General features: G+C 40.6%; 1 protein-coding gene across 1 annotated transcript in view; it reads right to left on the bottom strand.

Annotated features, from left to right (window-relative positions):
* The window catches only part of ADAMTS12 (ADAM metallopeptidase with thrombospondin type 1 motif 12), a 373134-nt gene that overhangs the window by 49274 nt on the left and 307437 nt on the right, over positions 1 to 16423 (bottom strand). Inside the window, exon 18 of the mRNA XM_024247634.2 lies at positions 9698 to 9908. Coding sequence (XP_024103402.2) covers positions 9698 to 9908 — 211 coding nt within the window. The remainder of the gene's footprint in view (positions 1 to 9697; positions 9909 to 16423) is intronic.

A 16423-nucleotide genomic window follows, 5' to 3' on the forward strand; every position in this document is an offset into this window, starting at 1 on the left:
ATTTAAGATGTCCACAAAATATTAAAACAAGTCACTCCAAGATGGAACTTCCAGGTTTGTGTTGAAATAATAATAATAATAATTTGGGCGGAAATGATGCTTAAGGCACAATCATTTCCCACCAAAGTGGGGGCTACCAACTGCAAGTACCGGAGCCCAACAGGGAGGAAACAGTCTCTTCTGGCATGGTCCATGACTCACTTCTCCCTGGACCTGTAAAGGGAAGGCAGGAGGTATTTATCTTCCTGGTTTGCTGCACTGTTTCTTCCCTTCTTGTTTAGGAAGATACTCTGTGCTCCATCTATTTTAGTCATGCCGAGTCCCTCTCCATTTGTTACATTCTAATCTGAACTTCTTGGATTTTCAAATCCCCACTTTGTAAAATTTATCAGTTTTGTATGTGTGAACACATTTCCATGCTTGCTGCCTCAGGCAGGCTCAGTCTTGAGGCTGACTGATAACTGAGATCCCAGTTACTGCCAACTCTTCTCAGGCAGCAGGTGGCCCTCTTCTGGCTTTCCTTTCCATGAAGTATTAGACTAGATAGTAACATAATAGAAAACGCTTCTATTTTTCTTTTCTTTCTCTTCTTTCTCTTTTTCTTTTTGGTTTGTTTTGACTTAAAATGTTGCTAATATCTCTAAAGAAGTTACCTTCACTTGTACACTTTTACAAAAAAATTTTAAATGCAAAAGTATAGGGGCATATCCCCTCCACCTCCCCATTGAACTACAAAGTCAAAAAACTATAAAACCTCTGAGAAATAGCTTAAATTCCCTGATGTATCATATTAACTCCTTGTGTGATTCAGTGACTAAGTCAGCTTCCTCACCTGGAAACAGAGACAGCAGCACCTACCTTTGCAGGCTACTGTGTGGATTACCTTCAACAATAGGCTTAACAGAGGTGGCATAACATATGAAGACAATTAGTGATTGAAAGCTATTATGGTCACTGTTCTAATAATGATGCTGATAATAATAATAGTGATCATAACAAAAGGCTTGGGGTTCCCCAATTTCTACTGCCCTTGTGGGTGACACACAGAACTGTCTCATCAGGGAGGTGTGAAGTGAGCAGCTGTCTTGGTGAGGTAGGTGCAGGCACATGTCTACAAGATACTGTGGAGATCCACACATCCCCTACTGGTTTACTGCTGGATGTATTTGGATTCAGATCTCCTAGAGCTAACAGATGGATATGTGGTTTTCAAATTTACCAATAACAAAAACTAAGTAATCTTACTGATGGTGTGAATTTGCTCAACCTAAAAGAGTAAGGCAGGAGTAAAGAATAGCTACTGTATTAGTTTGTTTTCATGCTGCTATAAAGAAATACCAAGACAGGTAAATTTATAAAGGAAAGCGGTTTAATTGACTCACAGTTCTGCTTGGGTGGGGAGGCCTCAGGAAACTTACAATCATGGTGGAAGGGGAAGCAGACACGTCCTTCTTCACATGGCGGCAGGAGAGACAAGTGCAGAGTGAAGAGGGGGAAAGCCCCTTATAAAACCATCAGATCTCATGGGAACTCACTGTCACAACAACAGCACAGGGGAACTGCTCCCATGATCTAATCATTCCCCATGAGGTCCCTCCCTCAACACATGGGGATTACAATTTGGATTACCATTCAAGATGAGATTTGGGTGAGAACACAGAGCCAGACCATTTCAGCTACCTAGCTCGTTGCTGAGTTAAAATATATTAGATTTTAATATTTTAAAACAGAAGATGGTTCTTGAAGAGGAGTTCCAAAGTAGCAGCCTAATGGCTACATTTGGCCCACTGACATGTATTCTTTGGCCTGCTCAATCTTAAAACCCACCAACCTACCAACGAACCAACAAGCAAAACACAAAAACCAAAACAGTAGCTAACATTTTAAAAATTAGCAATTTTTTATTAATAAAATTGCTGATTTTTGACTTCTCTTGGAAAAGCTGATGATCTGCATCTATTGCTCTCATTCCCGAATAGCAACCCAAAACCTGATTAATGAAGACCTGGGGTGTGGGAGTTTATATGTCCCTCAGCGCACCAACCTTCCATCCACATCTACTTTCCTTAGCCAGCAGACATTGAACCTTCCAAATAACCCAGGATTGCCATTCCTTAGTTCTGGGGCACACTATGCCCAGCTGGACAGTATTAGCTGTCCACCAAGCATATTGGGCCTGAATACGAACTTGCCTTTTCTCCTAGTCGCTGCAGAACAGGCAGTGCTGCTTTGTATTCAGCTCCACGCTTCTTCCAGTACATCTCCAACTGTGTTTATCTCCTTAGGAGCTGTCAAGCCCTTCAGATGAGATAAATGCAGTACACGACACCACACTCCAAACCCATCTCAATTGGTAGTTTCAGAATTCTCTAAACCAACTTCAGCTATGATTATCGTATGCCCTTACCTTGTAATTTTGAACCCTGGACCAGGAAAGCAGCATGTCAACCTGTTAACCTGCTCTCTGGGAGTCATTTTGCCCTCACTTGTCACCATCCTGGATACAGGCCTCTTGTCGGGGAACCCACCGAGAAAGAGGTTTGCTGCCAAATTTATCAACTCCACCCACCTGTGGTCCACTGTGGGGGGGTGAGGAGGCTCACAATTGGCACTGAGCTGTAGTGCTGAGAAAGAGTTTATTCGAAAACACAGTCAGAGTTTATCAGAGCGTTTGGGCTAAAGGGCTGAGTAGAGAAACAGTGAATACTATGGGCATTAAAACATTTAATGCACAATCTCAGAAATTTATAAATGAATAATTAGATCTCATACAAACACCAGTTTGAAAGCAAGCTAAAACACGTAGGTATCTGTTTTGGGTTGAATTGTGTCCCTCTCAAAAAAGATATGTCAAAATCCCAATGCCCCCAACCTCAGAATTTGACCTTATTTGGAGAAAGGATCTTTAAAAAGGTAATCAAGTTACAATAAGGTCATTAGGGTGGGCCCTAATGGTATCCATATCAAAAGGGGAATCTGAACACAGAGATCACAGGCAGGTAGAACGTCATGTGAAGATGAAGGCAGAGATTGGAGTGATGCATTTGCAAGCCAATGAGCACCAAAGATTGACATCAAACCACCAGAAGCTGGGGGAAAAGCACGAAACAATTCATCCTCCCAGATTTCAGAAGGAATTCACTTTGCCAGCACCTTGACCTTGGATTTGTAGCTTCTGCAGATGTGAGACAAAAATTCCTGTTGTTTAATCTGCTCAGTTTGTGATACTTCATTAGGGCAGCCCTCGGGAACTAAGACAGTAGTCTAGATAATTAAAAAAAATCAGACCTGATGAGGAAAATCAACATAGCTCTCAGCTGGTTTTCTGTGAGTAGTTGTTGCAAACAGAGGTGCCCATGTCCGTTCTCCAGGAACCCTGGCAGAGCACAGGCTACTGATGCCTGGGAAGAACTGAGATGTTGACGCTAATGACACTCTACACCAAAAGAGGCAGTGACAAGGTCAGAATATCAGGTGGCCAGCCCCACAGGAGTGCCTGGAACTGGGGAATCCAGAGAGTCAGTGACTCTCAAAAATGTCTCTATCCCTCCATGTTCTCTTCCCTTGGGTGGCAGGGACTTCACATGAGTCTAGCTTTGCTTCCCACTTAGCAATAGACATAGCATTGCCATTTGCTGCCATGTCTTCTATCCCAAGAGCCAGAGAGCTCATTTGTGAACATCAGCATTCAGTCTATTTGGTCACTCTGCATTCCAACACCCCTGTGATGAGCTTTGTACTTTATCGATTCTCAGTACCTTGGTTAAGTGAATGTTTTTTTGTGTGTTTTTGTCAGGCACAGGAAGGGTCAGTTAAAGATCTTCCTAGATTCTGTGTGTGTCTGCTTTTAAAGCCTCCACCCCAAGTCCCATCAAATATATTCAAATGCATTTCTTGTCTCAAGTGAAATGTAACTTTTGCTATAAAAAACATTTGAAATTATTTTTTCCATTCCAGTTTTAAAAAATGTTTATGGGTACATAGTAGGTATATATATTTATGGGGTACATGAGATGTTTTGATACAGGCATGCAATGTGAAATAAGCACATCATAGAGAATGGGGTATCCACCCCATCAGCTTTTATCCTTCTAGTTATAAACAATCTAATTATACTCTTTAAGTTATTTAAAAATGTGTAATTAAGTTATTATTGACTATAGTCACCTCATTGTGCTACCAAATAGTAGGTCTTATTCATTCTTTCTATTTTTTTGTACCCATTAATCATCCCCACCTTCCCTGCAAACTCTCACTACTGTTTCTAGCCTCTAGTAACCATCCTTCTACTCTCTATGTTCAATTGTTTTGATTTTTAGAGCCCTAAAATAAGTGAGAATACGCAATGTTTCCCTTTCTGTGCCTGGCTTACATCACTTCACATAATGATCTCCAGTTTATCCACGTTATTGCAAATCACTGAATCTCATTCATTTCTATGGCTGAATAGTACTCCACCATGTATATGCACCACATTTTCTTTATCTAGTCATCTGTCGAGGGACACTTAGGTTGCTTCCAAATCTTGGCTATTACAAACAGTGCTGCAACAAACACAGAAGTGCAGATATCTCTTTGATAGACTGGTTTCCTTTCTTTTTGGTATATACCCAGCAGTGGGATTGCTGAATCACGTGGTAGCTTAACTTTTACGTTTTTCAGGAAACTCCTAACTGTTCTCCACAGTGGTTAAACTATTTACATTCCTACCAACAGTGTACGAGGGTTCCCTTTTCTCCACATCCTCACCAGCATTTGTTTTTGCCGTCTTTTGGATGTAAGCCATTTTTAACTGGGATAAAAATGGTATCTCATTACAGTTTTGATTTGCATTTCTCTGATGATCAATGATATTGAGCACCTTTTCATATGCCTGCTTGCCATTAATATGCCTTCTTTTGAGAAATGTCTACTGAAATCTTTTGTGAAAGGCTTTATTTTTTTCCTGCGTTTTTGAAGTTATTCACTGAGGGTAACATTTAATTTTGGGGAGGCTCTGATTTCTCAGCAATTGTTATGCATAGTCTGAAATTCCAACAGAATGAGAAAAGCCAGTCTACAAATAATTTCCAAACATAAAACATTTCTTATGAATACTAAGAGCTGTCATATTGCTGCATTTTGCAGATATTTGAGATGCAGTATGGCAAAGTGTACATTCAGAGTAGACGCTGTGCTGCCTGCGTTCAAATCCTGGCTCCATGGTTAGTGGTTATGTGACCTTGGACAAATTTTTAAATGTTTCTATGCCTCAGTTTCTTCACTTGTATTAATAAAATGGGGCTAAATAAGTCATGGTGAAGATTAAATGTGCTAATACCCATAAAAGTACTTAATAGATACATACATAATACATAGTAATAATACATATGAAATGCTTGGTACGTATTTGCTATTAATATGTAATTAAATATTGAGTTCTGATTTTGCAGGGTTGTTTTGTTTTTATAGAAGCAATGCATGAGGGTATTTTTCAGGTCTCAAATAGTTGTGCAGGCCCTTGAAAAATCTGTAGGCCTTAAGCACTGCACTTACAGTGTTTCGTGCATAAAATGAATGAGCTCCCTGAGCTCAAGGAGGGGATAGGTGAAAACTTAGGGGGCCACAGATCAGTTCCTTCAGCACATTTGGGTACAACTGATTGAATAAGGTTTGCAAAATCAGAGTAGCATGAAAAATAGACTTTTGTCTTCTTGTCTGGTAATAATTTAGTGAACACTTACTTTTTACCAGGCACTACGCTAAGTGTTTGCATGAATTATCTTATTCAATTCTTACAATAATCCTATCTTTCTCAGTGACAACAGGCTAAGAGAGAATTAACACTGGCTCAAGGCCACACAATTAGAGACTGCCAGGGCTGGAAAACCTAGAAAAATTACCACCCATCATTGCTATTAGTCTAATTACTAGGAGAAATAACATGTTGGTTTATAATTGAGCAAACTGAGGTCCTATAAGGAAAAATCATTTTCCTAAGACTGTACAATATGCAATACAAGTTTATGCAATACAAGACCAGAACTAAGATGGTTCTCTGTGATCTCAGCCAGGACTCTTCCCACTTGCCTTTCTGCCAAGGATGCACTAATCAAACATTTATTAACTACATGGTGGTTATCCATGTGTCCATCCATCCATCCATCCATCCATCCATCCATCCATCCATCCAAGGAAAAAGATGGCACAGGTTTTTACAAAGTATCTGACTAAACCATTGGAATCATGATTAAAAATCTCATATAATTTTGGCAATTCATTTTAAAGCTCTCATTAGGGGTACGAGGAGTGTCTCTTGAAGAAGAGGTACCCTTCCATCTATCAGAAAGAAAGAATTATGGAACCCACTGGGCTGCCCTTGTTGCCCTGGTTGTCTGGATACACTGGGTTAAACTGAAAACTTCATCAAAATAACCCTATTATTCTCATGTTTAGCATGTTGCTCTCTGCTCCCACACGTGGCTACAACTTCTAGTTCACCACTTCAATGTCTAGAGCCCTTTTATTGTAAACTGCCTGAAATGCCTTTGGAAAGGAAAACTGTATAAACAAATACACACAGCCTGGCTTCTGGAGTGTCCTGTTTGCCACACATAGACATTTGAACCCAGGAAGTGACGCTCTAGGGGCTGTGCCCTTCACTACTAGACTGGCTGCCTCTCACAAGGCAAGTCCCTGAAATGGTGTATCTGGGAAGTAAGGGAGCCACAATAACTTTGATACCTGGTCTCTATTTACAATAAATAGAGTTCCCTTCTTTACACTTTAAGTCCACAAAGTAGGGTGGGCAAAACCAGGATAAGATTCTTGGTAAAACCTGAGATTGGAGGTGAGAGCCAGGTATCTAGAACATAAGCTTAGAGAAAAGGGGCTGGTCACAGGGGGCAGGAAAGCCTGCCTGGGGCAGCAGGGGAGAGAGCTCCCCTTTCTGATCCCTGCTGGGACAGGGATGAGTGTACCAACCTGGCATGGCTGAGCCCACTCTCCCCTTACTGCCTGAGTTGGTGGAGTGCTTTGATAGGAAAAGGAGCTCATGAATGTACTTCCTCTTTCTTCTCACTCAGGTCAGCCCAGAGAAGGCCATTTTACAGGAGTCTAGAAGGCTGTCAGTTCTTGGGCCTTTTGGATCAGTAACTTTACAGTTTTAGACCATCCAGGGTGATGAAAATGACAAATGCAGATGAAAATCACACAGTGCAGACCAAATGATGGCTGGAGCACTATCCTGCTTCAAATGATGTTGGTCTCCAGACAAAATCTAGATAATAAATACTGCCTGCCAAGAATCACTATGTCACCTCTCTTTAAAAAAAGTATCTGGGCATAGTTAGAATGTCAAAGACATTTCATCATACTCCAGCAAAGTTCACTAGGAGGTTATTAGTATGACAGCAGATAGAAGAAAGGAAGACCCATTTGATGAATATTTTGATACTGATTTAACGAAAAGCACTTCCAATGACATCTTCTGAATGAGGGCATTGGCCCAGCCTTTCTGCTCAGCTCTGTCAAGTGGAAGCTAGAAACTGTCCATGTGTGGTCCATTGACTATGCAATGGCCTGCATATGGAATCACAGACCCAAGTGCTTCTTACAACATGCCAACTTTTTGGTCTCTTGTTCTCCAGTTAAGACAGGTTACTATGTTTCCCATAAACATGAACACATTAAGAAGAACTCCTCAGTCAAATCTGTAATTGCGGTCCTCTGAAAAAGCATTAAAATGTTGGCAATTAGTAAATTCTACATGACAAGAATTATTAACAGTTTTGGATGCGGCCAACACATTTTTGGTAAACAGATTTAATAGGCCAGTCACAATACTCCATTCAGCCTTATTTTGACAACACTGTAATTTACAGAAACCTGGGTTGCGATGGACTAATGAGGCAGGCCAGCCAAATGCTGTGATTATACTCCCCCAGGAATAGCAAAAAGAATGTATGGCTTATCACTGATGTGTGTACATACATCGGTGCGTGAATCAGTAATACACCCATATTTGTATGTAGGTATATTTCTTTGCATGCATATCTTCATCCTTCCTTTTCTTTCTTTCCTTTTTTCTTTTTCTTTTCTGGATCCTATCTCTCCCACTGGATGGAAGTTCTTACCATCTAGGGACCATACTTTCTGTTTCTTTTTTTTTAAATTTCACCTAGATGCCCAAGAGAACATCCTGTACAGACTCAGAAGGTAAATAAACCTAAACTGTGACATAAGCTAATAAAAGGGAGTCTTGGAAATAAGGTTTCATCAAAGCTGCTGTATTTAAATGAGTGTTTTGCTTTCAAATAGGTATCTTCAGAGATGTACCTTTGCTTACACAAATTTTAGAATTTTTCTTTCAGAGCAGGTGAAAAGCAATCTGTCACATATTTATCATCAAATATTTTTTAAACACAAAGATTTTGATCACATTATTCATTTATCCATCAGACCCCATTCTAATTGAGTTTCTGTGTCATTCTCCTGAATCAGATATTCTCCATTTTCTCCTGAGTCCTCACAGGAGTTCCTAAAATATCCTGAGCAGTGGTGGCATTATTGTTATTATTATTATTTTGAGACAGGGTCTCACTTTCTCACCTAGGCTGGAGTACAGTGGCATGATATCAGCTCACTACAGCCTCGATCTCCCAGGCTTAAGAGATCCTCCTGCCTCAGCCACCCAAGTAGCTGGGACTACAGTCATGTGCCACCATGACTGGCTAATTGTATTTTTCATAGAGATGGGGTTTCATCATGTTGCTTGGGCTGGTCTCAAACTCCCAAGCTCAAGTGATCCTCCTGCCTCAGCCTCCTAAAGTGCTGGGATTACAGGTGCCTGGCCAGTGGTAGCATTATCACGGAAGCATACGGCTTCTCAAGGAAGCTCGTAAGATAAAGTCAGCATCCGTCTCTAAACTCTGGCTTGTTAATTTTTAAAAAACATGTATTTTCTAGTTATTCCTTAGGTTGTTCACTGAACTGCACATAGACAAGCAGAGCTGAGGCCCTTGGAGACTTTGGGGCCTTCCACTAATAACTGGGAACATGACAAGGCCTGATGAAACCAGATTCCAAAGTGACCCAAAGAAAATTAAAGCCTGAGAGAGCTTTTCATAACCTTCCAGCTTACTGACTTCCAATTATAGTCAGATAATTAGATCAAATTAATTTTGGGAAAATGCAATATTTATCTGAACTTCTGTGTCTGATAATAGATGTTATAAACCTTGGTCTGGTTTAGCCTTGACACATGGTGAATAGATGGATAATTTGAGGGGATTTTTCTTAGTGTCAAGCGACGCTCTTTTGGTTTGGGTTAACTACAGTGATGTGCAGTCAGTGTTTTATAAACCACTTTTGGGGTGCGTGGGAGGTCCCTCATCTGCTACCAATGGTTTAAACAATGGGCCTGGCCAAGCTTCTGATGATTTATTAACTAGTCGTTGTGATCCTGTACTGGGGTTGTTAGGGAGTCTACCTCACCCCTGTCAGATAGTAAGCTGACCATTGAGCAAGTGGGAGCAAGATCCCATATGAATGGAAAATAAGCAGTGGACACAGGAAATGCAGGAGACAGGCCAGGGGTGATGAACACTGGCTATTTTGCAATTTTACCTAGGGTCACTTTGGATTGGATAATGAGAAGGAAGGCAGGGGCTGATGAAGCTCGAGTAATGCCAGTTTCCCCTCTGAGCCCTGAGCTCACCTCACTCCAGTTGCCCACTGTCCAGTCCGAGGGGCACAGGATGTCTCTGTTACAGGAAAGGAGGGTCTTGGGCTTCAGCAGGTGCTGGCAGTCTGTGGGCGGGAGAGCCTGCTCGTCAGAGCCCATGGTCTGGATGCACAGCACGGTTCGCTTCTTCTCCCCGTGGGGCCCGCATGTGGCCGAGCATGCTTCCCACTCCCCTGCCCACCACCTGCAGGCAAACATGGGTATGTGAGAGAAGATCTCCAACTTACGCATACGTTCCATTCAACCACTGAGAAATCAGGGGCAGAAATGCAGATCACAGGGCTGGGAGGGCCATGGAGACTCTCCAACCCACCAGGGGGCGTGCTGCAGACAGGGCCACGGTGTCTTCAATCACAGCTCCGGAGCTCTGCAGAGCGCCTGGCATAAGCAGTTCCTAAATACGCATGTTTTTGAATGAGAAAAAAATATATATGCATGCCCTCTCTTTTCAGTAAGAAAACTGAGGTCCAGGGTTCTGCTGTGCAATTTTAAGCAAGTTTAAGCCTCACTTTCTCATTATTCAATGGGTGTAAAAATATATTTTCTTTATATGAGTGTTGTGTTGTGCATTAAATGAAAGACCAATTCATGTAAAGGGCATAGTACAGAGCCTGACATATAACAAGAACTCAAGCATTTGTTATGATTTATTGTTCTTTTGACCATGCTATTGAGTAAAAGAGTCCAATTAGACTCTAGGTCTCTTGGCTCTTAATTGAATGTAAAGTAGGCACTTAAACATAAATTTTTAAATTATTTAGGAGGCGATCAATTAGAGACATTGCCTTTATTTTTTGCCCTATCTCCTGAAGTCTACTTGTTAATATTTTCACTGGTCCCTTTGATAAGAAATGAGTAGAAAAAGAATAAACTTAAATAAAATCATTTTTTACTCAAGAATCTAGGATGTGGGCCCACTGGTTACATAGAAGCAGCTTTTGAAAATGGCAGGGAGCCATCTCTTGTCCCTTTTCTCCATTATTGTGCAAATCTTCCCAGAACAAGTGGCTTCACTCAGTGTGGTTTGGGTCCATTATTGTTCCTATGTACAGCCCGCTTGTCCATCCCTTCATATAGTAACAAGTGGGACACTTCTGTTTTTCATGGGAAAACAGTACACTGGGGGAAGTCCTTCATTCTTGACTTCAAGAAAGCCTCCTGACTTGAGATAGCACTGAATTTTGGTAATTTTGAAGATAAAAGTTTTTACTTTTATTTTTATTTACTAAATATTGGATTTATTTATGTAGAATTTCTTTTGATTGTGACACTTTTAATCTCAAGTTAAAAATATCAGAAGAAAGCAATTCCTCAATTCAATAATATTCTTCATTTAATAAGTAATCGAGATTACTTATTTATTCTTTGGTGTTTAACATCAGTGGATAAAGAGCTAATAATATTGGAACAGTATGATGTGAAATCAAATAAGTGCCCCACTGTATTAATCTAATTACTTTGTCCTACCTCTGACTTTTCTGAAGGAGGGCAGGCCAAGGGAATATATAAAATGTCATTCTGAAAAGTTCTTAATCTGGGTTGATTGAAAGTCTAATTTATCTAAGTACTTGCTACAGGGCTTTCAGCTGTATTACTACAAAGTGATAATAGACATTCTTGTTTTCTCTTCTTGGAGTTTTCTCTATAGTCCCTTAGGGGACATACTGCCTGTGATTTTGCTGTAGTCTGAATGTGTTCCCCAAAACATATGTGTTAGAAACTTAATCCTCAATATAACAGTGTTGGGAGGTGGGATCTGATGGGAGGTGTTTAGATCGTGAGGGCTTTACCATTATGAATGGATTAAGGCCACTTGAAAAAGGATTTGGGAGTGGTTTACTCCCTTTCACTCTTCTATATGAGGACATGAACGTTTGTCCTTTGTTGCCCTTCCTCCTTCAGCCTTATGAGGATGCAGCAAGAAGACCCTCGCCAGATCAAATGAGCCTCCAATCTTGGCCTTCTAATCTCCAGAACTGTGAGAAATGTTTATTTTTAAAAGAAATTTATTTTTTATTTTTATAGAGAAAGAGTCTTGCTTTGTTGCCCAGGCTAGTCTCGAACTCCTGCGCTCAAGTGATCCTTCTGCCTTGGCCTCCCAAAGTGCTAGGATTACAGAGTGAGTCACCATACCTGGCCAAGAAATAAATTTGTTCTTTATAAATTACCCAGTCTGTGGTATTCTGGTACAGCCACACAAAATGGACTAAAACAGCTTAGACTTAGTCTCACAAGATTAAAGTGAAAACCACCTTCTTCTTTTTTTTTTTTTTCCTGTAAAGGTCTTCCAGGTCCAGGGCTCAGGAGCCATGGTCCAGTTGTTCTCTGCTGCCCATCTCATTCTTTTGGGTGTTTTCCATAATCCCACCTCTTGTAGGAGATTTCTAATAGAATGCTGTTTTTATATTTATGGAGATTTTGTTTTACCTAAATGTCTAAGTGTGTGTGTGTGTGTGTGTGTGTGCATGTGTGTGTGCCTATGTTTGAGATCTTTGAAGAGCCTGTAGTTGTTCCAGAGTTCTGTAAAAGTTTACTGTAGTTTGGATACGAGTCCTCTCTGAGATCAAGTAGAAGGGATGGGTTAGAGACCCTTTGAATCTCTCTTTTATTTTTAAAAGAACCCTTCTTTTATCAGTAGCTTCTACTGATTCCCCTATCAGTATATGTTCCAACAGTGCTGATCACCAACAAACCAGGACACGTCACTCTTTCTAACCTTCATTACTCAGATAAATGAAAGTCCAAAACTGAATTTGTTAAACGCTTGCTGAGAATAAGAAATCAAATTTTATAATTATCATCTTTCTTTGTACTAATCTTTTTCCTAATAGAATTTACATTCCAAAATCCAATTCAACTAAACATTTCAAATTCTGACAAAACCATGACTACAGTATAAGCACTCCTACCTCCTGGCCCTGTGTACACATTGTCTCCACATTCTCATTATATCCCATTCCTCCAGCCTCATTTTCCCTAGCTTTCTTGTCCACTACACACACCATGCTCAGTCCTTTTCCCTCTTTCATGGGCTTTTCCCAGTCTCAATGATCTTATTCCTTTCATTTAGATCAGAAGGTCTCAATCAGCAGAGATTTCAGCAGCTTCCCTCCCCAGGGGACATTTGGGAATGTCTGAAGACATTTTTCGTCGTCACAAATCAGTGGTGACAGGGAACGGGGGGTGGGTTTCTATTGGCATCTAATGGATAGAGTCCAGGGATACTGCTAAACCTCCTACATTGGCACTAGACAGCTTCCCACAACAAAAAACTATCCAGCCCAAAGCAGCAATAGTGTTGAGGTTGAGAAACTTTGATTTAAGTCATATGCCATTATTTTGTGGACTGAAACCCATATCAAGCCGCCAGAGTTTAAAAAAAAATCACTGTCAGAGGTTTATTGAGTACTTTGGATATGCTAGGCACTATCACAGCTGTGGCCTAGCAGAGCTTTGCTTTGCTGAAAACCAAAATTCAGAGAGAAGTCAGTAGGGAGAAGGGACTCAAATAACCTCTTTCTGGAGTCAGATATATTAAATTTTCAAAGAATTTCTTTCTTGACAGCCTACTCTGTCCTGGAACATGCTCTACAAGGCTTTCATCCTGAAAGCCATTGGCAATGTAATATATATTTTTTATGTTTAGATAATCAAAAATTTTTATTAAATCTTAAAAAAATCTCTCTCAAATACTCCTTTGGGGAAGAACACAGAATTTTGAAATTGGTTGTAAAAACAAGATATTACTGAAAAAAAAAGATCCAGAAATAAATAAGATTAAACCTTGCACAGGAAATTTTTTGGGAAAGGAAATGACAGCTCCCAGTGATGGATTATGAACATTTTAGAGATCATGGAAATTAGGTGACAGAAGAAGATATTGCAGCTTGAAATTCATATACAAGGAAACTAGTGAACTAAGCTTGCAGAAACAAATAATATTAGTTTATTATTTATTTATTTTTAAAAAAGCAAATCGCCAGGCACGTGGGCTCACGCCTGTAATCCCAGCATTTGGGGAGGCTAAGGCGGATGGATCACTTGAGGTCAGGAGTTTGAGACCAGCCTGGCCAACATGGTGAAACCCAATCTCTACTAAAAGTACAAAAATTAGCCAGATGTGATGGTGTGCGCCTGTAATCCCAGCTACTCACAAGGCTGGGGCAGGAGAATTGCTTGGACCTGGAGGCATGACTTAGTTTTGGAGTCAGGCATTCATAACATTTTTATTGTGTTGTAATGTGAGAGAAAAAGTTTAAATGTAGGGTATTCTAGTTCTAGTACTGAAACCTGCTTATCCTGAGATCCAGCAGCATGGTGTAGCAGCACATACAGAGGCAGCACAGCAAACAGATCTGGGTTCAAATCCCAACTCTACAATTTGTAGCTAAGTGACCTAAGAAAATTTTCGTGAAAGCTTTAGTCTTCATTTGTATAATGAGCATAAATGTATCTACAAATTAGGGTTGCTTACAGGCTTAAATGATATGGTTATGTGGAAATAGCTTGGAAAATAGTGGGTTCTTAAAAAGTGCTAGTTTTTAACACAGGAACAGAAAACCAAATACCATGTCATGTTCTGACTCATAAGTGGGAGTTGAACAATGAGAACACATGGACACAGGGAGGGGAACATCACACACTGGGGCCTGTAGGGAGTTGCGGGGCAAGGGGAGGGAGAGCATTAGGACAAATACCTAATGCAAGCGGGGCTTAAAACCTAGATGATGGGTTGATAGGTGCAGCAAACCACCATGGCACATGTAAATCTATGGAACATCCTGCATGTTCTGCACATGTATCCCAGAACTTAAAGTAAAATTTAAAAAAAGAAGTGCTAGTTTTCTCTGCAGCCGTTTCCTCTAGGGTATGGCATCAAATTTCTCTGAACCTTTATCTCCTCATATACCACCTCAGAGTAATACCCGTACCCAGTCTTATGACTATTTCATAAATATTTGTAGAAGCTAAAATGCAATCACAAATAAAAAGGACTTTTGTAAATTGGCCATTGATATGGTTTGGCTGTGTCCCCACTCAAATCTCAGCTTGAATTGTAGCTCCCACAATTCCCACGTATTGTGGGAGGGACCTGGTGGGAGATAACTGAATCACGGGGTTGGATTGCCCCATACTGTTCCCATGCTAGTGAATAAGTCTCATGAGATTTGATGGCTTTATTAGGGCAAAACCCTTTCACTTGGCGCTCATTCTGTCTTGTCTGTAGCCACATAAGACATGCCTTTCCCCTTCTGCCATGATTGTGAGGCCTCCCTAACCACATAGAACTGTGAGTCCATTAAACCTCTTTTTCTTTGTAAATTATCCAGTCTTCATTATATCTGAATGTTTCATGCAATTCTACTTAGGTTATCATGTCCTACTTGAGAGCGCATTTTCAGAAATTGTACCTGTATGTATTATATTGTGCCTAATGAACATTCTCAGGAGTAAAAAATCTCACAGTTCATGAACTCTGTGGATTAGTAGGCAATGGACTAGCTCTAAGAAAGGCTCTTTTTCCTGCCTCATTCTTCCCTGAGAAAGTAACGTAACTGCAATTTCATATAAAACCTAGTGCTAGCCTTATCTTCCCTTGTCATTTCTAGTTCTTCCTGGCAAAAGAACCACAGGAAGGAGCTACAGCAAGGCGAGGTGATGACACATTTCTGTCCTGCTTCAATAGTGGTGGGGTCCAGCTCCTACCTAGAAAAAGCCACAGAACAGAAGAGAAAATAAACCTCTTTCTCTGAGCTGAGAATACCCTGGCCTCTGGGTCCTGCCTGTTTGGACTGCTAAGAGACCGACATCGCTTTTTTCAACTTTCTTGTCCTGACTCTTCTTCCTAACCTAGTTCTTGGATATTTATCACATTCTAGCTCTTCTTTATAATCCACCCTGTCACCTGTTTGATTTTAGTCTCCCCCTGGTTTAAATGCCTCATAGTGTGTCTGCTTAGAACTGGGATGAATGCTTGATGGACTCTGCAACATAAATACATCCCTGTTTAAGGTTGCTAGAGAATGAAGACACTTTCTGGAAATCAACCAATATTCCTTCCTTTCTGCCTCTTTCCTCTCCCTTTTTCCCTCCTTCTTTTCTTCTTCTCCTTCTTCCTCCTTTTTCTTTTTCCTTTCTTTTTTTTCTCTCTCTTTTTTTTAAACATAAGCCTGGCATAATAACATCCCAACTACCTTCTAGGATCCCAATCTCTTGAACAAATGTGATTAGCAATACCCTGAATATTGCTGAATATCTCTGTAACAGTGGCTGTCAACTGAGGATGATTTTACCCTGTAGTGGATATCTGTCAATGTCTGCAGACATTTTTAGTTGTCATAGCCTGGATTAGGAGGGAGGGAGTTCTACCAGCATTTAAGTAAACACAGGCCAGCAATGCTGCTAAGCTTCCTGCAATTCAAGGGCAGCCCCCCACAACAAAGAGTCAGCCAGTCCCACATGCCAGTAATGTCAAGGTTGGGAAAACCTGCTCTCTGAGCCCCTTCTTCTGGACAGCCTGAAGTACAAGTGGGCTCTGTGATCGGAAGTTGCCAACCTTTTGTCTGAAGGCTGGCGTTGCACTGGTAAAGCCCTTGGAAAAGACAACTCTATAGTAAAACTACTTTTGGGTGATCCACTTAGTATTCTCTTCACCAATGCTTTGGCACTTAGTCTTGCCAAATAATTAAACACAGAACA

Source organism: Pongo abelii, chromosome 4 (genome assembly GCF_028885655.2).
Source record: "Pongo abelii isolate AG06213 chromosome 4, NHGRI_mPonAbe1-v2.0_pri, whole genome shotgun sequence".
Classification (NCBI taxonomy): Eukaryota; Metazoa; Chordata; class Mammalia; order Primates; family Hominidae; genus Pongo; species Pongo abelii.